The 24,732-nt window shown below is 43.6% G+C and overlaps 1 protein-coding gene across 1 annotated transcript in view; it reads right to left on the bottom strand.

Moving 5' to 3' along the window:
* Window positions 1-24,732, bottom strand: part of LOC107597717 (brefeldin A-inhibited guanine nucleotide-exchange protein 3-like) — a 63,316-nt gene that overhangs the window by 32,864 nt on the left and 5,720 nt on the right. The window contains exons 4-18 of the mRNA XM_016288887.1: window positions 23,764-23,895; window positions 23,390-23,458; window positions 20,533-20,655; window positions 20,311-20,356; window positions 20,135-20,219; window positions 19,499-19,603; window positions 19,048-19,375; window positions 9,146-9,258; window positions 7,874-8,826; window positions 6,295-6,461; window positions 5,995-6,160; window positions 5,232-5,336; window positions 3,869-4,084; window positions 3,598-3,708; window positions 2,935-3,085 (exon numbers count right to left, since the gene is read on the bottom strand). Coding sequence (XP_016144373.1) covers window positions 2,935-3,085; window positions 3,598-3,708; window positions 3,869-4,084; window positions 5,232-5,336; window positions 5,995-6,160; window positions 6,295-6,461; window positions 7,874-8,826; window positions 9,146-9,258; window positions 19,048-19,375; window positions 19,499-19,603; window positions 20,135-20,219; window positions 20,311-20,356; window positions 20,533-20,655; window positions 23,390-23,458; window positions 23,764-23,895 — 2,870 coding nt within the window. The remainder of the gene's footprint in view (window positions 1-2,934; window positions 3,086-3,597; window positions 3,709-3,868; window positions 4,085-5,231; window positions 5,337-5,994; window positions 6,161-6,294; window positions 6,462-7,873; window positions 8,827-9,145; window positions 9,259-19,047; window positions 19,376-19,498; window positions 19,604-20,134; window positions 20,220-20,310; window positions 20,357-20,532; window positions 20,656-23,389; window positions 23,459-23,763; window positions 23,896-24,732) is intronic.

Raw genomic sequence — 24,732 nt, forward strand, 5'->3', positions numbered from 1 at the left:
GCAACCCAGGCAACGGATTAGTTCTGTGAAACAAAGCAAAACTGCTGCTGCGTTCCATTCATGACGTATTGACACAAATTTCAAATGATTTTCAATGACTTTAGCTGTTGCGGCGCAGACACGGTGTTACTCACCTATCGAGAAGAAACAAAACAACCTCAGCGTCCGATCGCAGGCCTTCCACTCCTTGAGTTCTCTCCAACGCTGGAAAGCTGATCCGATATTTACACTGGTCCTACTTCTTGCCTTAAACCTTCTTTTGTTCCGCAGACGTTTTCCTCTTTTGTTTTTTATCCGCCATCTCTATCTTTCTGTTGCTCTCTTAATGTCCGTCCCGTGCACTGAACGCGCTCTCCTCCACATCCTGAGTAGTTACGCCCCTTACTGCTGATTGGCTACAAGTTTGTTTTGCTATTCGGCCCGAATCGGTTTTCTAAAGTGTTTTTGAAAAATCGCTAACCCCACCTTTAATGTAGCCCACTACCAGGATGCCTTCATAACATCCGCAGCTGCCGGTAAGTGCAGTTCTCAGGCGGAGCGGTGTCTTATATTATTAAATTATTATTATTATACAAGAACTGCGTGAAGAGAGCATGCACAGCTGTTGTTTATATTGCTGTGTGTAGCCTGTGGAAGTATGGTTAGCTGCAGCAAGGGGCTATAATATTTTTGTTCAATATTTTCCTAATGACAATTTTATGATCGGTTTATAAAGGCTACTACGAGCACCTTTTCCCCATTTTTATCACAGAATAAGGCAGGAAATGTATAGTTTCTATAGGCTACTAAATAATATGTCAATCAGTACTGCATTATTCATAAAGTTTATTTATTACCTGGAGATAAGTTGAAAAACACACATAAACCATATATTTTGGCAATCGTGTGTTTATTGTCTTCACGTTTCTTTCTGCTTTTTATTCAGCTCTGCTACAGCGATAGCCGGATTTTTGTCCATATTAGGGTTTCCTTCTATGAGTCTGTTTTGGACTTTGGCATGAGAGTGTTGAGCGCTCCAGATATTCGCTTCTCCTCATTTTGGATACTAATAAAACGCCAGTTCATTTTTTGTTTCGACATGTGGCCAAGTATGGTGACCCATACTCAGAATTAGTGCTCTGCATTTACCCATCCAAAGTGCACACACACAGCAGTGAACACACACAAACCGTGAACACACACCCGGAGCAGTGGGCAGCCATTTATGCTGCGGCGCCCGGGGAGCAGTTGGGGGTTCGGTGCCTTGCTCAAAGGCACCTTGTCGTGGTATTGAAGGTGGGAGAGAGCACTGTACATTCCCCCCCCCCCCCTACAATCCCTGCCGGTACGAGACTCGAACCCACAACCTTTGGGTTATGAGTCCGACTCTCTAACCATTAGGCCACGACTTCCCCATGCATAGACTATCGATACTGTGTCTTTGAATTTAAATCTAGAAACCTCTACGTGAACACACCTGCCCAAATAAATTGCGGGGGACGAAATTACATTTCTTTAAAATTAAATATTAAAAATGCAGCTAACGTTCTACACACAGCAATATAAACAAAGGTGCCTGTTCTCTTTCGTTCTTGCTGTTTGATTGGTTAAAAGTTTAAAGGGCATCGAGGAGTCTTGTCTTTGTTATCTGACTAAAAAACTATTACTTTGAACTTTTTTTATTACAGTATTTATTTTAAAAACGTAGAGTGCCTTAAAAATAATGATCACAACACTGATAAAACAGGCTTATACTGATTTTCCCATCCTCCGATTTATAGGCTACTTAATCCTGTTTTTATCATCACTATAATTTAAAAAATGAATAAATTCAAAACAGGATTATAATATAATTCTATTTTAAATAAGACAGAAATATTTTTTCAACAACAACAGTAGTGTTTACAACAGTAAAACCACCATACCCTGTAAACTCAATAGTAATAATAGGCCTAATTTAATTCAGTTTCTATTTTCAGAGTGATTAAGAGGTGCAAAGAAATTTTTATTTAACTTTTAAACTTAAAATGGTCTTTTCTGTTCTGTGTTTCTTTTTCAAAACTGCTTCACGGCACTTGCTGCTATCAGTACAGAAGCATCCGTCTCGATACATGTCTCAGCAAGGAGCACAGCCCTATTAAAAGCCGTGCTCCATGTGCCCCTTTTATACTTTGAGCACCTGCCCCTCCAAAGGTCTCTGCATGGCCCTGCAGTGCGCTATTCAATCCGCAGACCGCGGCGCCGCAGCACGAGCAGACTCAAACAGAAACAGAGGACACAAGGTGTGTGTTCTTTGTATTTATGACAAATTTATCTTTGTCATAAATACAGTTTACAAAAGGTCACAAGGGAGCAATCAGTTTCCCATCTACTGTAAAGTTTTCGCTGTCCCCCCGCATCACACCACAGCTGTTTCCTCCAGCGAAGATCTAGCCCTTAACACATATGAACGCATACTTTATAAAACGATAATGTTGCTATTTTCATTTGAAAATTTTATATTTAATATAAAACATATTACAGCGCATGTGGCATACCATACAGTAATACACAGAACTGATTAAAAACAGTGACAGACAGCACTCAGTCAATTCACTCATTTTAACTAAATATCAGAGTGATTGACAGAGATACAGTAGAAACATTATGTGTGGTTTTGTATTAAATATTGTTTTGTATTAAATAATGTCCCAAATCGTGAAATACATTTATTAGCCTTAGAGTAAGGGAAGCACAACTCGGGAAATGAGAGCATCCGAGGAGCATGTGAATGCTATGTATATTTATTTTAAATATTTTTAATGTTATCCATCGTTTTTTTTTTTGTGGATCTTTTTTTAAAAGTATCGGTTCAGGCACCGTTTAGGCACCAGTACCGTTTTAAAAGTATCGATTTGGCACCGGTATCGTAAAAAACCCAATCGATACCCAACCCTAAAGAGATGAGTGTTGTACCTGAACACATGAGGCCAGCAATCGTGGTTATGGCTGCCCATTTCCAGCCCCACATTGAGTATAGCGTCCATGCAGAGCACATGGGCCGTGTGCAGCCTCACGCCCTGACAGCGGCCCATCTGTTCGAGTTTCTGTTCAACACGCTGCTTAACTATAACACAGACACATGCAAGTTAACCTAAGGCAATTGAATATAAGTTCAGTAGGGTTTGAAATGATGATCTGAGGTTAGTAAGTTTACCTAACTGTTTTAAAACTGTTTAACTCCCGTTCATCTTTTTTTTGTTAAAGTAAAGTAATATGTTGGGCATGTGATAGTCACATTATAAAACTAATGATATTATGAAAACTTGTAAGGAACTTGAAAGGAAGTAATACAAATTTGTTTAGATCAAAATGATCAAAATGTTCTCTTTCCTTTCCCAAAAATGCTTTTGTGTGTGCTCATGTACTCTGTTCAACAGCAGCTCTATGCAGGTATGAATACTGGCATTGAAATTTGTTCTGCTGCCAACATTTACAGCATGTAACATATGCTGCATGGTATCTGTCAGAGCACAGTAATGGACCCAGTACTAGTATATCAGTCCCCACACATGTCTCTGAATACAGTGATGCAAAGTGAAATATGTCACACATATGTTATGAAATGTGTATAAAAACCTTGAGCAATGGCATCTCCAGTCTCTCCCAATTCCTTCTCCTCTTTCTCCTCCTGAACACATGATGCTGCTGCCATCTGGGCAAGTGCTGAGGCACAGTTGGCCGCCACACCTAAGTGACAGAAAATTAAGGCCCAACGGACATACCATTTCCATTAGTGTCCCATCTTCCACTCTGATGGACCGTATGCAAAAGATTAATGTGTGAGGGAACAGTAGAAGTGAGCTGAAATGGAGATGAAAAGGCTGAAATTAATGACATGTGATGTTACCCAGAGCACAGCTGAGTGCCGCCGCCTTGCGTAGACCATCCAGGCTGAGGCAGATGGTGTCTCTCTCCCTCTGAGTCTGCTCTTTAACTCCCTCTGCTCCAAGAATAAAGGCGAGACCTCTAGAGCTTCCCGCCATGCGCCCTGTGAGTGGAGTGGACAGCGTGTCGATCAGGTTCTTCCAGCAGCCAGTCAGGATATAGCGGGCAAATACCACACCTGTCAGCAATGAGATCACAATGAGACAAAGACAGCTTGACCCTAAGTTGTCAATGTTTGTGATTAGACAACAGGTTCCCCAAAAATTCAGATTCTCACAATCTATTCAAGATATTTCCCTCAGTCCCCTTCATGGTCAGAGAACAACATGCAAGATAGCAATAAGTCAAGCTACAAGTACAGATATTCAACAGAGACTACCTTGCTATCCATCACTGAAGATTATGCATACTCATTCTACTGGATTTTTAGTGTTGCATTATACACAGTAAATCACCAAATCCCCTTGTCTTCCCTCTCCAAACTGGATATCCAAAAATTGCACTGGTTTGAGGCCTCACAAGTAGATCCTCCAGGGTATTTTATTAGTGTCACATCAACTAACCTCAGAGTACCTCAGGGTTCGGTGCTTGGCCCCCTCTTCTTTATGAAATACACAACATCACTAGGCAAATGGATTTTCCTACCACTGCTACCCTGACAATATACAGCTCTTCTTGTCATTCCAGAAAGAGGTTCCCATAGTGTCTGCATGGATTTCAGTTTGCCTGGTAGACATCTCTGCTTGTATGGAAGAATACCACCTCCAACTCAACCTAGCATGTACAGAATTTCTTGTCTTCTTGTAAGCCACTTCAGTAAGCTTGCACTCTGCAAGTAAACAGTGCATTATAGTGCCATCCCAAAGAGGCACAAAATTACTTTTCCTGACTTTTACCTTAACTGTTCCCTGCTGGTGGAATGACCTACCCAACTCAATCCATGCGGTCTTTAGCCAGTGTCTTTAGACATCTTCAAGAAACAGCTAAAGACACATCTATCTATTTTTTTTCTATTTTAACTACTTTTCTTTTTATTTATAAAAACAAAACTACCCTGTAACACTAGTTCTCTCTATTCTATTTCTATTCTATTTTTTATGCTTTTTATTATATATATATATATATATATATATATACACAAACACACAAATACACACACACACATATATATATATATATATATATTTTTTTTTTCATGTAGTCCCTCCACTGACATAAATTTCAGGTCACAACTACATTTGTTTTGAGAGCTGACAAAGAAACCTCCATAACCTCTTTGTGAATATGTGTGTGTGTGTGGACAAGCAGAGTTTATTGCACTGTACCTGCCACCATGTCACTGCCGTTCTTGTCACAGGTAAAGGGTGACTGTGTAGAGGCCTTTCTGATCAGCTGACCACCGATAGCACTGCTGCCCAGTCCATCAATATCTGACAGAACAAAAGATGGGAAAGGAAGAAATACATATTTTTTTAGTAGTAAATAATCATTTAGTCATTGTATTTATCTAAAGGCACTCTTCTTACAGAGTCAGTGGCCCTGGGGCAACTTGAGGTTATTAAGGTTATAAATTTAACTATATGAAATTCTTGGAAAATCTTTACCATGGCTAGTTGATTTTGAGATACAGTATGTGGCTTTGTGTTTGCTCATTTCATGTTATATGTGATCAGCAGATCAATTAAATCAGCAGAGAGAGCTTGCTTCAACCGTAATGTTATGAAGCTACGTGAATACTTTTTGTGCGCAAAGTAAACAAAAATAACGACTTTATTCAACAATTTCTTCTTTTCCGCGTCAGTCTCCTGTGTGTGCATTCATCTGCTTGTAAACAAGGCGCAGCGCATGCGGGTTCTACGTCAGAACATCATACGACTCCTGCGTCAGCAGCACCAAACGCATGCACCGTGTTACTCTCATGAATGCCGGTGGAGACTGACGCGGATATCGTCATATCGTCCTATCGTCAGCCTGTGAGATCACCGATACATGATATTATTGTGCTAATTTCTTTAATTATTTATTTACCTAGTTGCACAACCCTACATTTGAGACCTTTATGGTTGATTTCACACAAAGGAGTATTACCTGTGAACATGGTGATGAGAGGTAAGGACTGCTCCTCAGCGGAGCCCCAGTACCCCGCCTCTCCCAGCAGGTTTCTGTCCAACACCTGGTTGTAGAGCTCCTCGATCCAGGCCTGAGATAGAACCACCAGAATACCACTGCTCTGGATCTGCCGCACAAACTCTTTCTGCACACAGAGACGCAGCTCATTCAACACCACCATCAGATTGTGCGGGCAGAGACTGGGTCAGAAATTAACCTGGGCTCAGGACAAAAACACCCCATATATTTAACATTTATGGTAAAATAATGCAGGAATACCAAAGACACCAGAGCACATGTGGGTTTCCTGTGGTAGTAGTCACAGCAGCACAGTTTGAGGTTGAGCAGTAGAGCATAATAGGAAACCAGGTACAATCCATCTGCATTCATCAGAGCCTGACAACTCAGGTTTTTACTGCCCTCGAAACCTGGAGAATGAACCCCACCTATAAGACCACAGAATAACATCACATTACCTTCAACTGCACATATACAAACGTCTTAACAGTAAACTTAAAGTGTCTCTAAAATTTGAAAGTCTGATCTGATGCATGTGGAAAACAGTATTTAGTTTCTGTATTTAGAGCATGTGAACAAGTTAATAGTATATGACCATGAATCATTAGTAGTTCCAAATTGATGACTTTCATTTATCTTCGAGCATACAAATACAGAGTTCTGGCATGAAATTCTAGATGGCACAGTACCATAGGTCTAACTTGATCTGACCTAATGACATCATTATCACATGGCACAGCTGATAGGTTCTCTCCTCTATCGGTAGCCAATGAGCTCGCTGCTCAACATTCAAATATATGACTATTGCTTGCCGTAGCAGCTGCAGCTTGCTTCAGAAACCCTCCACCTTCCCCAGCTCCACCTGTATTGATCTGCTACGAGGTGATCATGTATGCTATATGGAGGTTATTTCATGTGCTATATTTGCAGCAGCAATATTTCTTACAGTAGCAAGTCTCGGTACTTGCTCTGCCGCAGCAGCAGCAGCGTAGCAGATCTATTCCGCCAAGACCAAATACATTAACATTGTCATGTACATTACAATGCCAATCCCTCCGAGAGTTGTAATGACAGAAATAAAGATATTTTTATGAAATCTGAGAGATTTCTGTACCTCCACTGAAAGTACATTCCACCAAGTACATTCAAGTTCAGAAACAGATTTTCCATTTACCCATCTTGAAGCACTCTATGTATATCCGTTGATCAATGAATACATTGTATGTGAATAAAACCTTTATATGATGAACAGATTTCATCTAGGCTTTTAGATGAAATCTCTTCATCATATAAAGCAAATATGTCTCTTCAGATTACTAAACCGATTCATTCTCTTTTTGAAGCTGAAGTTTTGGTGGAATGGACTTTCAGTGGCGGGACAGAAATCTCTTATGTTTCATTAAAAATATCTTCTTTTGTGTTCTGAAGATGATCAAAAGTCTTATGGGTTTGGAATATGACGGTGAGTAAATGATGACAGAATTTTTCATTTTTGGGTGAATTACAGGGGGGATTTCACCAAACAGTTACTCCATTTTAGTAACTCCATTATCATTTAAAAAAATGTTTCAACAAATTTGTCTATATCTAATTTTCTGTAATCAAATTCTTTTTTAGCCTACTGTATAACAGGGGTGTTTAAACCTGCTCTTGGAGGGCAAACGTTTTCCAACTTGCCCCAACACACCTTCCTGGATGTTTCTAGTCAGCCTGAACATCTTGACTTGCTGGACCAGGTGTGTTTAATTGGGACTAGAGATAAACTCTGCAAGATAGTCCAAACAGTCCTCCAGGAACAGGACTATCAGTTCATTCTTGTATACAACATCGGTCAAGTTACCTGCTTGCAGTCCTGAACAGAAGCTGGATGAGAAGTTCTGCAGGGACACGTCTACATCCGTGGTGCTGTGCAGTCCCAGCAGGCGTGGCAGCAGCGCAGCTAGAGACTGCACAAAGAGCCGGGCGCTCTGTTGGTCCGCTTCCTGGTTCTTCAGCAGTTTTAGGGACAGAGCAGCCGTCCGTAGCGTACGGTGACCGGGACATTCCCGTGGCATCTGCTCCTCGTCAGCGAGAGAACAGTTGTCAGAGCCCATATCGGACACGTCAGAGCGTCCCGAGTCCTTTTCTGCAGCCATGGAGTACTGGTCGCACGAATCGAACTCTGTTCGGGACAGCTCCTGCTCGTCCGCACTGAAGTTGCTTTCACTGTAGCGTGAGCCATGTGAGCGTGTCCAAGACTCCACAGACAGGAAGTTGGTGATGTCAGGGTAGACCAGGCCATGGCTGCGCTGCACTACATCAGGAGGCGCCATACTGGACGGGGCTTCTGGGGCGCCACTCTCTCGTACACATTCTGGTAGATCCGGGTGAGCTCTCGTCGCGGCTCCACAGGTAGAAGGTGACGGCAGGCGCGGTTTCTCCCCACAGTCCTCTGGAGTGGTCTGACCCAAGTCCCCCTCCAATGTGGTCTGTCCTGTTTCGGTGGTGACTCTGATGCTGATGTCAGGGCTGCGTTCAGTGATGCTGGTCTCCCAGGCAGCATTCTCAGAAGAAAGCACACGCCGCTGCCAGCGGAAGTCAGCTTCGTTGAGGTCTACAGACTCACGCATAGACTCCACCCCTTCCTTGAGCTCATCCAATCGCCGCAGCAGCATGCGGGACTGGTCTTGCTGCAGGCCCCGCCCCTGACTGAGCTCATCTAAAGCACCCAACAGGGCACTAGCACAGGAGACAGAAGAGAAGCAGGCCTCAATCCCGCCCTTCATGCACGCTTCTGTTATGCCATCCATTACCCTGAGAAAATAGGAAAGATGCTGATACTGATTGGTCACATTTGCTTATCAAGCAACAGTGCCCGCAGACTTAAGGCATCCTTTTAAGGCTAATCCACACTGTAGTGTCATATGCCAATAAACATTATTCGTCAGTATTTTTCAGATCAGTGTGTTACCCCTGTCACGGTCAGTGCTACCTTTTGGGTTTGTCGGGTCATGGAATGTCTAAAAAGTAAAAAACTGTAATCTGGTGTCTGTGTTGGTCGTCATATGTTTGTGTAGTGTGAATTAGCCTTTAAATGTCTGAATGTCATTGAATAAGAAACAAAATATCTTACAGTTTGAGAAGATCAAGATGTGACTTCCTTTTTGAGAAAGACCGCTTTCTTGTCTCAGGCTCAATGACGCATGGACCGGCCAGGTCAAACAAGCGCTGGGGGCTTCCCACAATCTCGGGGGAAGCGAGGGGAATAACAACATGTTTATTAGTACAGAAAAGACTGAGTACTCAAGGGGGCAGTGATGTTTTTTCATGTCTGTGGCATAAAATAAAAAGCTTTTAAAATGCAGCTGTGCATGAAATTGAGTTTGCATAGCCAGAAGCGTTTGAAATAATGTATATGCAGGGGTGGGAAATAATGCAATACATGTGACTTACCTACGTATTTAAAATACAAAATATGAGTAAATGTATTACATTACAGTTACATTTTAATTGTGTGTTAATTAAATTAGTTATATCCGAAAAGTACTTTAGATTACCAAAGTGATTACTTTGAAGTTTATTTTTTTTTTAATTCATTTATATTCATTTATTTCATTTAAACATGAATGTAAACTGTAATCGGCAATTATAGGGATAGTTCACCCAAAAATGAAAATTTGATGTTTATCTGCTTACCCCCAGGGCATCCAAGATGTAGGTGACTTTGTTTCTTCAGTAGAACACAAACAAAGATGTTTAACACAAACCGTTGCAGTCTGTCAGTCTTATAATGGAGGTGAATGGGAATCACGGCTTTGTGATTGTGATTGTAAAAAAAAAATACACAAACTAAACCAAATGAATCCCTGCAGCTCGTGACGATACATTGATGTGTAAAGACACAAAATGACTCTTTCTGTGCAAGAAACTGAACAGTATTTATATCGTTTTTTACCTCTGATTCACACAATGTCCGAACTGTTTGAACTCTCCTGAGCAGTGGCACGTCCTCTTGAGCGCATTCTCAACAGCAGGCGCGTGGACCATTGACACTCTATCTACAATCTCAATTAGGAGTGTCAATGGTCCACTTGAGAGATAGGTGGCGGTAATGCACTTATAAGTCTGCGCTTATAGGTCAAGCGATTAGTCAACAGAAGAGACAGACGGCTGCACGTGAGTGTCCTGCCTAATACTTGGTTATAGATCTGCTGTTGGAATTATTACTTGCTGCTAAGAAGGAATATTTCGTTTTCTGCCTATTTCTACGTTATATTTTTGTTTGCGTTTGTATTTTTGATTGCACTTTCTGGTAATTATAATAACTGCCCTCGGCTAAGAAGGAGCGCGTGTAATTTAATTGCTCCCTTCCTGCGTTGAAGTGCGAACTGTAGTTTCGATTGGAGGAATTGCCCTGCTATAGACTATTGTTTGGATAAAAGCGTCTGCTAAATGACTAAATGTAAATGTGTAAATGTAAGTCTGCGATTCGCCATAAAACAAGAAGAAGAAGACGCCTCACGCGCCTGCGGTTGAGAACGCGCTCAGGAGGACGTGCCTCCGCTCATGGGGGGGTTCGAACAGTTCGGACATTGCGTGGATCAGAGGTAAAAAAATATATAAATACTGTTCAGTTTCTTGCGCAGACCGATCTTTTAGTGTCTTTACACATCAATGTATCGTCACGAGCCGCAGGGTTTAATTTGGTTTTGTTTGTGTATTGTTTGTTTTTTTACTCTCAAAGCCGTGATTCCCATTCACCTCCATTACAAGACTGACAGACTGCAACGGTTTGTGTTAAAAATCTTATTTTGTGTTCTACTGAAGAAACAAAGTCACCTACATCTTGGATGCCCTGGGGGTAAGCAGATAAACATCAAATTTTCATTTTTGGGTGAACTATCCCTTTAATGCAAACAGCAATTGTTGATTCTCTGACACTCTGTAAAAGCATCATAAGCTACGGTTAAGTTAATAAGTTTCATATCCCTTGCAGAATATGCAACATTTTAATAAATTTAACAAAATAAGAGGATCATAAAAATTTCATGTTATTTTTATTCAGTACTGTCCTTAATAAGCTATTTCACATAACATATGTAGATGCAAAGATTAACCTTACAAGTACTTGCACTTTTGCACTTCTTTGCACATATTTTTATGACCTCTGAGCAATAAATGGAATAAGCCTTTTGAGCTGTATTTGGACGAGTGCGGATCCCTTTCATCTTTGCATCTTTGTATTTTTTTGATCTACGCACCTTATGTTTTTTGCCTACTGGATTGTTGGAAGAGTGTTTGGCGCTACGACCTTTTTTGTAGAACATAACATATGTATACATACAGTATCTCACAGAAGTGAGTACACCCCTCACATTTTTGTAAATATTTTATTATATCTTTTCATGTGACAACACTGAAGAAATGACACTTTGCTACAATGTAAAGTAGTGTGTGTACAGCTTGTATAACAGTGTAAATTTGCTGTCCCTTCAAAATAACTCAACACACAGCCATTAATGTCTAAACCGCTGGCCACAAAAGTGAGTACACCCCTAAGTGAAAATGTCCAAATTGGGCCCAATTAGCCATTTTCTCTCCCCGGTGTCATGTAACTCATTCGTTTTACAAGGTCACAAGATTGCTTAACTATCTGTTTTTTTTTAATGATAGTTGTAACGAGTCCCTTGTATGTCCTGAGCAGTTAAACTGCCCATTGTTCTTGGGCAGTTTAAAGACTTTTTTAAGACTATATTTTTACTTGTTTAATAATTACAAAGTACAATTGATCTTGTTCATCCAAAAAAAAAAAAGGTTTAGATCAAAAAGTTCACATACCCCTGCTCTTAAAGCATCAGTATTTTTTTAAGAGTGCCTGCATTTTTTCATTCAAGAAATATTGTGGAAAACTGATGTTGTTAAAAATAGCATGTAATAAACCAAGCCCTATGTTTTGTGGATTTCTTTTTTTTCTGGAGGACCGTTTGCGTTACATGCCTTATTAGTATTCCAAAGTAGGGCTGTACGATATGGACAAAAAAACCTATCGCGATTTCTTTGATCAATTTTGCGATTTCGATTTTAATCACGATTTTGACACACACAGACATGCTTTACAGTCATTAATGCATTCAGTGTGAATTTTAAATATATTTCCAAAAGAAAACCAATTAGAGCTTTATCAAAAAGCTGTAACATGTCTCTAGAACAGACATATGGCAAAATAATCACTAAGTAAAAGTGTAACAAAATGTCTCTAGAATAGACATATATGGCAGAAGAAAAAAAAAAACAGTGTCCAGGGATTTTTTTTTGCCATGCATTGGTCATAGAGCTATTTGTGGCATTGCCTCAGATGTTGAACTAGATTTGTTGCGCCAAGTTCACACGTACTCCGTCTGCAGTGCGTATACAGCCTATGTGTATGCGGTGCAGAAGCAGCACGGACTCATTTTGCTTTCGCCAAGGATGCGTTTGCAGTTTCTTGATCCGCGGCTGTTTACCACAAACACAACCTTTATCCATTATTTTGATTTCAAATCCAAATGTTGTTTCTGAAAATGCTTTTTCAGCATTGTGATTCTCTTTTATCACAGTACAGTAATACAATCTTTCATAGACATATTCACGTTTAAACTCAATAAATATAACTTTGTTTAACTACCACCACGAGTGCCATCTATTATTTGCCTTGTTTATCTAAAAGTGCACTTTTCCTTGTTTTAAATCTAAAAAAAAGCTATGTGTTGACTGTGAAACAGTAGACTTTAATTATATGCATTTATGGTGTAATTACTAAATTTCCGTGTCAATCCATGTTAATTTTTACGCGAATAATGCATTGTCAATTTAATTCAGCGCGTGCAGCACAGCAGAAATAGACTCCGTACGGAAACGATCTCAGCATGACTGCTGCAGACGCACCGCTCCTGGAGTGCACTGCCGGACTGCAATCGCATGCAGTGTGAACGCTCTGATCCGTTAACATGGCGCGCGGAAAAAAATATGCACCACAGTGTGTGAACCTGACGTTACGTTTGTATGCCCGCCCGGTCTGTTCTGTTCTCGTGCTCCATTTAGGCGCGCTGCATTCTGATTGGTTCGGATAGCATACTGCGGGAGGTCGGGGCCGCGGAAAATCGTGCTATAAAGCGATTTAGAAATCACGCATGCTCAAATCGCGATTTTATGACGATTTCGATTAATCGCACAGCCCTATTCCAAAGTATTCAAAAGTAATTAGATTAAGTTACAAAACTTGTGCAATTTAACGAAATACGTTAGAAATCATGTTTTAAAGTATGCATTTTGTAATCTGTAGTGAAATACATTTTAAAATGAACCTTCTCAGCCCTGTGTATATGCATAGAGTATGTTTCACCACATAATTAAAAAAAAAGACAATCAAAAAAGTCTGAAGAGTTTTTATATTTAGATCATTGTCATGGAAGCGATTTTCCTTTCAGTCGGTCACTACGAGTCACGTCGTGACTGACGAATTGGGATCTCGTTTCGAGAGACCAATCTACTTCAAGTGTAACTAAATGAGCCAATGCACATTGGCATGCAATTATTGCATCCAGCTGCCGCTGATCACAGCGTGAGCATAAAAAGGCAGCCGGTGCAATGCATACCAGCTTTTTGCTTCGGAGCCGAGCGACAACATCGCTCTGCTCTATCCAAGTGTCTTCAGTGAGCTACGAGTTCAACGCGCTCTTGGAAGCTTCTGGTGTTGGCAGAAGGTGCTTCAGCGGTGGTCGTTCCTGTGTCGAGTGGGTTGCGCACTTCAGGCTGCACTACCACCTGTTGTGCTGCAAGCGGCCATTTCCCCTGTGCGCCTCAGCACTAAAAGAGCACTTCCCTGAAAGAGCAATTTCTCTAAAAGAGTACAATAAGCAGGTGCGTCTTTGTAAAGATGACGGATCGTCTTTTTAAAGATGCCGTTTCACCCATGCGTTTCTGCCGTCCAGGACGGTGGCAAGGCCTGAATCGGATCCAGAGATGTCGGCTATGCTTTCCCGGGCCCTCGAGGTTGGACGATTGGTTTCTCGGGGTGGCTCGCGTTGGTTCTCAGTGCCCCGCCTCAGTGCCTTTCTTCCCGGAGGTGCATGAGGAGCTCACCAGTTCATGGACGGAAACTTTAACTGCCGGAAACCGACCTGCTGGTTCCTCCTCCCTCACAACCCTCGACGGTGGTGCAGCAAGGGGGTATACAAGGGTCCCCCCAGTGGGGCGGTCGGTTGCGATGCAATTGTGTCCTAATACCACCTCCACCCGGTAGGGCGAACCGTGCCTCCCCTCCTGGGTCTGTAGGTACTCGATGCTTATACGGCCTGTGGAGAAGCTGGCTCCACCTTACACGCTACAGCGTTATTGCAGGATCATCAGGCCAAGGCACTGAGGGACCTGCACGAGGGTGGTCATGATCCGGAAGTTCTGAAAGAGCTCCGAACCGCTACTGACCTCGCGCGCCGAGCGACGAAGGTCACCGCGAGTTCTCTGGGTCATGCGATGTCCACACTTGTGGTCCAGGAGCGCCATCTCTGGCTGTGTCTGGTTGATATGAGGGACGCCACAAAGTTCGGTTCCTTAATGCACCTGTGTCCCAGACCGGCCTCTTCGGCGATGCGGTCGAGAGCTTGGCCTAGCAGCTCTCGGCTGCACAGAAGCAGATTGAGGTGGGTCGTCACACCCTGCCCCGGCGGGCAGCTGCTGCCTCCACCTGTCCACCGGCCGCAGTGCCCCAGCCTGCTCGTCGCCAAGGGCGGCCCCCTGCGTCCGCCCCTGCTCCCGCGCTGCATCCGCAGCAGCCTCCAGCAAGCGGTGCCGTGGAGCTGGGCGTAGGCAGGCCGCCCCACCCATCCAGGCCCCCGTTAAACCTGCCGGTGAGCGAAAGAGCAAGAGGCTATAGGACGGGTGACCCAGAGAGGGAGGAAGCTGCTCTTTGGGGGATGGTGAAGGCACCTCTCCCTCTCCCGGAGGAAGGCCGGGTGGAGAATCTGGAAAATCTTGACGAGAGGGCGATTTTCTCTATCTCTGGGTCCCAAGAGGGCACGGAGTCGCGGATGGCCCAACACTGGACCTCACTCATCCTCCTCCTTCGCCCAGCCGGCAGCAGCGGGCAGTTCGAGAGCGTCAACAAAGGCCCTACTCACGCACCCTCTGCCAACCTGTGGAACCAGGTAAGCGTTGCACCGCACACTCAGACCCCTCTCCGGTCTGCTCACAAGCCGCCCGAGTTGGGTCCCTGCGTTCCACTTCGCCGCCCCACTGCGGGTACGGCGGTGGTTCCGTTGGTCCTGCTTGCACGGTATGTGGGTGCCTGGCTAGCGCTACCCAGCCCGTCTCGCTGGCTTCTGCGGACCATCAACCTTGGCTATGTGATTCAGTTCGCCCCGCGTCCCCCCAAGTTCAGCGGCATCCACTTCACAACAGTGAAGGTGGCCGATGCTCGTCTTGCGTGCGGAGATCGCAGTCCTACTGGCGAAGGATGCAATAGAGCTGGTCCCTCCAGCCGATATGAGGACGGGGTTTTACAGCCCTTACTTCACTGTACCCAAGAAAGGCGGTGGGTTAAGACCAATCTTGGACCTGCGTGTCTTGAACCGGGTCCTTCACTGGTTACCGTTCAAGATGTTGATGCAGAAACGCATCTTCGGGTGTGTCCGTCCCCGAGATTGGTTTGCAGCGATCGACCTGAAGGATGCGTACTTTCATGTGTCGATCCTTCCGCGCCACAGACCATTTCTGTGGTTTGCGTTCGAAGGACGGGAATACCAGTACAAGGTCCTGCCCTTCGGGCTGTTCCTGTCTCCCCGTGTCTTCACGAAAGTCGCGGAGGGGGCTCTTGTTCCCCTCAGAGAGCAGGATGTTCGCATTCCTCAACTATCTCGATGATTGGCTTATACTAGCACAGTCTCGAGATCAGTTGTGCGAGCTCCGGCGCCTCAGCGTGTTGGGTCTTCAGGTCAACTGGGAAAAGAGCAAACTCTCCCCGATGCAGAGGATCTCTTTTCTCGGTATGGAGTTGGATTCGGTCGAACAGACAGCACGCCTCATCCGGAATGTGCGCGGTTCGTTCGAGGGCAGAACAGCGGTCCCATTGAAACTATTTCAGAAGCTCCTGGGGCATATGGCAGCTGCAGCAGCACTTACACCGCTAGGGCTATTGCATATGAGACCGCTTCAGCACTGGCTTCATGGCCGAGTACTGAGGTGGGCGTGGCAGCGTGGCACTCACCGGGTCCAAGTTACACCGGCCTGTCGCCAAACCTTCACCCTGTGGCCAGATCTTACATTCCTTCGGGCAGGAGTGCCCCTAGAACAGGTCTCCAGGCATGCTGTGGTTTCCATGGATGCCTTCACCACCGGCTGGGGGGCCATGTACACCGGACATGCAGTGTCGGGGGTATGGACGGGCCCCCATCTGCACTGGCATATCAATTGCCTAGAGTTGTTAGCAGTGCACCTTGCCTTGAACCATCTCAGCACGTTCTGGTCCGAACGGACAACACAGCGACCATTGCGTACATCAACCGACAAGGTGGTCTGCGCTCCTGTCGCATCTTGCCCGCTACCTCCTCCTTTGGAGTCGGAAAGATTCTGAGGTCATTTCGTGCCATTCACATTCCGGGCCTGCTCAACCACACAGCCGACGAGCTGTCTCGAGCTATGCTCCCGGGAGAGTGGCGACTCCATCCGCGGATGGTTCAGCTGATTTGGGGACGTTTCGGAGCCACTCAGGTAGACCCGTTTGCCTCTCCAAAAACCTCTCACTGCCAGTTGTTCAACTCCCTGGCAGAGGGAACTCTCAGCACGGACACAATGACACACAGCTGGCTGCAGGGCCTGCGCAAGTATGCATTTCCCCCAGTGAGCCTTCTCGCACAGACACTGTGCAAGGTCAGGGAGGATGAGGGGCAGGTCCTGCTTGTGGTGCCGTATTGGCCCACTCAGACCTGGTTCCCCGAACTAACACTCCTTGCGACAGCCCCTTCCTGGCAGATTCCTCTGAGGAAGGATCTACTGACTCAAAGACGGGGCACCCTGTGGCACCTGCATCCAAACCTCTGGAAACTTCATGTCTGGTCCCTGGATGGGACGCGGAGGTTCTAGGTGACCTACCCCAAGAGGTAGTTGACACCATCACTTCGGCGAAAGCACCATCTCCTAGACACGCTTAAGCCTTGAAGTGGAACCTGTTGGCCGAGTGGTGTTCTTCTCACCGAGAAGACCCTCGGAGATGCCCGATCAGGTTTGTGCTTTCCTTTTCACAGCAAGGGCTGGAGCGAAGGCTGTCTCCCTCCACCCTTAAAGTTTTAGTTGCTGCGATTGCTGCTAACCATGACCCCGTGGAAGAGAAGTCGGTAGGTAAGCACTACCTGGTCATCAGTTTCCTTAGGGGGACGAGAAGGTTAAATCCTCCCTGGCCCCCCTCCATACCCTCTTGGGACCTGTCTTTAGTGTTTAAAACACTACATTCATTGTTTCTTTCATTGAAAACTCTGCTCCTGCTTGTACTGGCCTCCATCAAGAAGGTAGGGGACCTGCATGCATTTTCGGTCGGCGATTCGTGCCTAGAGTTTGGGCCGGCTGACTCCCAGGTAATCCTGAGGCCCCGGCCTGGCTATGTGCCCAAGGTTCCCACTACTCCCTTCAGGAATCAGGTGGTGAGCCTGCAAGCGCTGCCCCCCGGAGGAGGCAGACCCAGCCCTAGCTTTGCTCTGTCCCACCCGAGCCTTGAGATGCTACTAGATACTAAGCTTTAGGACCTCAGACCAGCTCTTTGTCTGTTACAGAGGCCAGCAGAAGGGGAAGGCCGTCTCTAAGCTGGATGGATGGATGGCCCACTGGATTGTGGATGCCATCACCCTGGCTGATCAGGCACAGGGTGCGCCCTGCCCGCTCAGGTTGTGAGCTCACTCTACTAGGAGTGTTGCATCCTCCTGGGCGCTGGCTCGTGGCGCCTCGCTGACAGATATTTGTAGGGCTGCGGGCTGGGCGACCCCTAACACATTCGCTAGATTCTATAGCCTTCGTGTGGAGCTGGTATTCTCCTGTGTTATCACCTCAAATGGGTAGAGGCACTGAGAGGCCCCGGTTAGTGACGGTTTGCTAAAACCTCTCCAGAATGTCCGTACTGTAGGCCCTGTCGAGCTCCTCCGTCCCCTCGGCAGCCAGACGTGGCGGAACGTCCGGCGCCAGGCCCTCACTCGCTGAATCCGTGAGAACCGGTAGAGGGCTGGGTTCCATATGTAGAGGCCTAAGTGGTTCCCATATGTGTAAAGTCCACGGTATAGCCTCAGAGCCCGCGTTTCCCCAGCAGACTTCTGCCATTTCCAAGAGGGTTACAATCACCTCCAATTTTCCATATGCACCGAAACAGATGTTCATATGTGTATTTACTTCCGAAACCTCCTTCGGGAAGGATGGGGCTTCCGCAGCGTCCCTGTTCCAAGTGGAACAGGTACGTTTTCCCAGTGTTATCCAATCTCACTGAGTGGGTAGGGCTACGACAACGGTGAATGGTCTTCTTGTTGCCAACCCCGGCCTACACCAAAAAGGGGCGCAGGTGGCTCGCACAGGGCAATGGAAGGGGCAGCATCCATGGCGCTTTGGTAGGGAATCCCAATTCGTCGGTCATGACGTGATTCGTAGTGACCGACTGAAAGGTAATGTCTTGGTTACGTATGTAACCCTCGTTCCCTGAAAGAGGGAACGGAGACGTCACGTCGCCACGGTTGCTGTACCACTGCTGAGCGGCCGGGTCACCGGCTCGGCTCCTCAGCGAAAATCTGGTATGCATTGCACCAGCTGCCTTTTTATGCTCACGCTGTGCTCAGTGGGAGCTGGATGCAATAATTGCATGCCAATGTGCATTGGCTCGTTTAGTTACACTCGAAGTAGATTGGTCTCTCGAAGCGGAACCCTTCAGGGAACAAGGGTTACATACGTAACCGAGACGTTACACTAGAAGTATGACACAGTGTATAAGTAGAATACTCTGTGTGTATACTTTAAGTGTGAAGATCTCACCTCCTTCATAATCTTGATAGCCTCCACTCTGTGCTGCGGCGGTGGGTAGAGCAGAATACGGTGGTACAGGGACTGCAAAACGGGCTTCATGGACTCGACACAGCCCACTAGACGGACTAAATCTGCTGCCACATAGCAGATGGTGCGAACGACTGGCCCAATCATGACAGGAGCACTCGATGAGCAGCCAGAACCCCGGCCCTGATCCAAGACTGCTGTTCCTGATGCCAAGTCTGAGTCCTGGGATTGCCCACCATGGGCTGAGGTGATGGTTTTATCACTTGCTGGGTTTCCCATAATCACCACCAGAGTCGGACATAACTGCTTCCTGTGTGTAGACAGGAAGCAGTTCATAATAATACCTGTGCTTAAGTTGAGCTCCTTTTAACTATATAAAGTGCTGACACCCTTAATTTAAACAATGTGCAAAGAGAACAAAGGCATGTCTCACCAGATGAGGTCTGTGAAATTACGATGCAGGTGCATTGTGGGAGGAGAGCTGCTCAGCATAGACAGAATACACTCCAGGTACAACAGCTGCAGCAGCTGGTTTTCACTAAAGAAAACACACATTTCTCTCATCACACTAATAAAACACTAAATATGGATGGTTGAGCCCAAGTCTTTCTGCTCCCTAGATATTACGTAAACCGTAACGTAAACTTTATATAACACAAAAACAGATTAGAAAAGTGTTATCACACCTCTCCTCAACAATACACATGATTTGGGTATCATTCATACACATTCATATTCATACACATTCATATTCATAAACACAAACAGAAGTTTAACACTTAGGGGTGTCCAGTCCAGCCACTTTCCCTAAGTTTAGCTTCAACCTGCTGCAGAACACCTCCCTTGAAGTTTCTAGTGATCTTGAAGACCAGGTTCAGCTGTGTTTAACTGCAAGACAGTGGCAGGACTGGACACCCCTGATTTAGGGTTACGATTGTGCTATTTCACTATAAGTAGGAGCTACAGTAAAAGTGGTGCTCATCTGAGCAAACACTACTAATAATAGTAATCACTTATACTAGTCTAATAATAACGACCTAACAACAAGTTGATGACATGTAACGCTTACTCTGAGACAGACTCCAGTTTGTCACAGAAAACAGTGAGCACCATAACAACATCTTCATGCAGTGCATCAGTAGTGGGAGACAGATCTGAAAACACATGAAGATAGAACTTATAATAAATGCCACATAATATCTGTAAGCAAGGTATTAAATGATACAACTGGTCGATTCAGTGTACCTTTGCGCTGGTGCACAGGTATGCAACGTTCCTCACCATCAACACCCTGTAAAAATCCAACCAGAAATTGTTTATTATATATTAGTTATTATATATTTGACTATAGAATGCCACGTTTGACCAATCACATTAGCATATTTCAGAGAGCTCTGTAATAAGACATTATAGACATGTGGTTGTTTTTAATAAAGCTTTGTGAAACAGTTGTGAAACGTGACTCACTTTGTTTTCTTGTCTATGGCGTAGCTGTAGGGTGAGGTCTCCAAGAATCTGACTGAGGGTGGCCCTGACCGCTGTGTTGATACTGCGTTGATGACAACTTGATATGTATGTTTCAATACACACCTGGAAACACACAGAGATGCAACAGAATTTTAGAGCAAACGCTGAAATCCTCCACAACAAACTGCATTTGTTTTGCTGTAATAATGAAAGTTTACCATTCTAGGTCATTGTAGATATTTTGCACATCAAATGTGTGTCAAATGGGACAACTTGAAACATACAACATTAGTATTTTATAATCACTTTTTTGAACTGGTAGTATGTAAACTGGTTTGATGGTGAAGTGTGCAGTTTGCAATGTTACTTTATCTTTTCCCAGTTTAACATGCGATAATCTCTGCCTTAAAGTCCTGTCAGAGCAATCATATTTTACGAGATGAAGGTGCATGAAAGCTTGAGTGGATTGATATGTCTTGATATAACTTTTGATTATAATTGATATAACTTCTGACACAACCAAAGTTATTTTTGCAATTCTGTTTGGAGCTTACTCATACCACAGAAATTACACACCTCAGTGACAAAAATAAAACGCATTTCATAAGTCTGGCTCACACAAAGAAGAACAAAGAAGAAACTTTTATTTAAAAAATCTATATCTTATTTGAACTGTGTCATGAAAGATAAAAGAAACTAAACATTTTTATAACTGTCTTTTTGGGTTCCATGCACAGAATTTAAGAGGTTGACCATGCTGTGTAAAATGCATTATAAAAAATGAAGTGATTTATAACCAAAAAAAGGCCAACTTTAGACCAATTGGGCATCCATGGAATGACTTTTTGCATTGCCTGGATATGGAATGCTAATAGAAATTGACCTAAACAGACTCACAGCTGAAACTGCTGGCAAAGATCAGTCCTAAAAACAAGGGCACAGTAATCTTAAATTTAAGTGTTAAATGTACACAACAGTAGGGTTCACTGTATCTATAGAGAAACCTTCAGCATTTTGAAAAACTCAGTGAAAAACTGCACTACCCATAATGCTGAAGAATGATCTGCCAATCAAAGAACTCACTGTCACCATAGAAACCGAGAGCTCACGGACACAAGCGCACTGAAATAGTTGGCCATCACTCTTGTGCTCAGTAAATAACGATTCTATACCTCTTAACATTTAAATGTAATAAAAAAAAGAAAGAAAGGCAACTGAAGTTCTTTGATGAAAACATAAAACATTTTTGTTTGAATGTCATAGATTTGATTGATTGCTAGAATTTGTTTTTTTTTAAATCCTGCTTTAGCATAAGTTTAGGTCAATACGTCTCTGTTAGGCCTGTCACTAATCAACAAAATGACTCTGAAATGGAATCTTCCATCAAGCAAACAGAATGACTGACTAGAGAGCATCTGCCGCTCTGCCATGCTTGGTCATGGAAAAGGGATCTTAGACGTGGCATCTATGACCACTCTTACCTGTAACCATAGCAACGAATGACACACTGTTGGTGGCTAGGAAAATGAGTTTCATGATGGAAGTGAGATGTCGGAGAGAGTGGTTCACTATGTGCTATTGTGCCATTCTAGGTACTTACACACCTAACAAAGACATTTTGCCAAAATTCCCTTGTACAAAATCAAAAGAGTCTTGTGAAATGTAACTCTTGTGAATTGAAAACCTGCTTTGATATTCTGTAAATATGAGGCTAAATACTTAAAGGGGTCATATGATGCTTTTTTAAAGATAATTATTTTGTGTATTTGGTGTAACAGAATATGTTGACATGCTTTAATGTTCAAAAAACACATTATTTTTCAAATACTGTACATTATTGTAGGTCCTCTATGCCCCGCCTCTCTCAAACGCTTAGTTTTCTACAAAGTCCCTCCTTCCGACAAGCACAGTCTGCTCTGATTGGCCAACTGACCCAGTGCATTGTGATTGGCCGAACACCACAAGCACTCGTCGGAAATGTAATGCCCCTTACCATAATCGCGAGCTTCATCTTTCTAAATAAATGTAAAGACAGAGCCTGAAAGGGGAACAGAGTCGCGTGACAGACAGTGATGAAGCTGGTATGTGTTTGCAGTACACAAGCCACGGTTAAGACAGCTGCCTCCACTATGATGTGACTCCCCCCTCTCTCTCTCTCTCGCGCTCTCTCTCTCTCTCTCTGTCACACACACGCGCTTGCGCAAAACTCCGCATTTGAACAGTCGATAGCAAATACTTAAACTAATAACAAAACAGTAGCTGATTCAGAAGCACCAGATTGTCATTGCAAAGTCAGAATTACCTCCTCTCCTAGGTTCACGAAACGGTCGTCCATAAAATGCATTGCTGTTCTGTTGTAAGTCATCTTAAAGATTCCTAAATGCATCTACTTTCGGAAGGCCAAATAAAATGCTTTTGCTTTTGCCTAGAAACACACAGCGTCTCCCTGAAATGGCTGCTTCAACACTAACTGCGGTTACTGAAACCACACCTTCTTTCTTTGCGTGCACATTTGGGCGGCATTATGCTAATATTTCCACATAGTGAGGTAGATATGTGGGGGCGTGTTAGAACGAGCCGTTTTAGGGGGGCGTGGCAGAGTCTTAACTTTGATAAAGAATATCTCTTTGGTTTTGAGACTTTAGTCTTTGCAACTTCAGGGATCTTATCTATGCACAATCAGCTTGTAACACTCCAAAGAGAAAGGAAAACTTGAAATCGCATCATATGACCCCTTAAAGAATAGATGCACTTCGACAAGGACTTTAATGAGAGGGTTGCCAGATTCACTTTGGATAAGCAGTTTTCCATCAGTCATCTCATTCTGTCAGTTAAACGTCAATAAAGCATGTCTTACCTCAGCAATCCTCAAGATGTTGTGCCCGTTGATCTCAAAGGTAGAGGAGTAGGTGACGCAAAGCAGGACCTACAACACAAAGAACTACAAAACATTAGCCATTTGATATAACAGCACCGCAACTTAAAATGATTGAACACTTCTGTATTAGAAACAGGAGATCAGGAACACATTGTGTCTAGGGACGCATATGTGCCAGTAATGCTGCAAATCCATCTTATTACACCACGGGTGCAGACCCTGAATTGATTAGGCCTGCTGAGATGCAGCACGTTGTTTTTGACACTGACTATTCCAGCTCAATGCTGGCCAAACATTTTCTCAGACATTTGTGATCTCACACACTGATGATGAAGGTTCAGACGAGCACGGACCTTCATGACCTCCACCTGCAGGTCTTCATGTAGGGTGGGCGTCACCCTGATGGCCTCCAGGATCTGACTCAACAGCTGCTTCTCTGGAGCCTCGGTTTCCACAGCAACAAAGCAATCCTCACAAAGGATCTTCTGTCAATGCCACAGGACAAAACACATGCAAATTGCTGAGAAGAGTATGAACTAACATTACAAAAAAAATTTTTTTTTGAATATTGGTCACCTTGCCATGTTTGTAAGCTGAATTATAAATTATTAAATTTATTTTTACAATCTCTGAAAAAATGTGAGTAGTTTATCATTTAAATTGTAAAAGACTGTAAAAATACTATGAATGAGGTAAAAACCTGTTAAGTGGTTAACAGTTAACCTGTTAAGTTTCCTAATACAGTGAAAACTGTAATAGATATAACAGGACATTCTATGTAATTCTACAGTAAAATACTGTTAAATTTACAGTTTTTGGAAGTAAAAAAGAACAAGTCATCTTATAATCTGCACTGTTTATATACAAAAATACACCTTTCTACGTGTACTAATGATATTTGTCATTTGCACTTATATATTGTTGCTCTTTTGTTAGTTTTGACTGCTTTTATTGTCCTCATTTGTAAGTCGCTTTTGATAAAAGTGTCTGCTAAATGACTAAATTTAATGTAATGTAAAAATGTATAATTTACAGTGAAAAACCTAAATTGACATTCCCAGAATTCTCTGTGACAGCTCACATTTTTCATTGTTTCACACTATTTTATTGAGTTTTTTATTGTTTCTCAGTTATGTACATTAGAGTTTCATGTTGCACTCTGTTGTTAAATTATTGTTTATTGCATTATTTTAGTGTCATGTGTGTTACCATAATGGTATTTTTGTATGACACATGCACCTTATATATATATATATATATATATATATATATATATATATATATATATATATATATATATATATATATATATATATATATCT

The sequence above is a fragment of the Sinocyclocheilus grahami genome, unplaced genomic scaffold (assembly GCF_001515645.1).
Source record: "Sinocyclocheilus grahami isolate Dianchi unplaced genomic scaffold, SAMN03320097.WGS_v1.1 scaffold235.1, whole genome shotgun sequence".
Classification (NCBI taxonomy): Eukaryota; Metazoa; Chordata; class Actinopteri; order Cypriniformes; family Cyprinidae; genus Sinocyclocheilus; species Sinocyclocheilus grahami.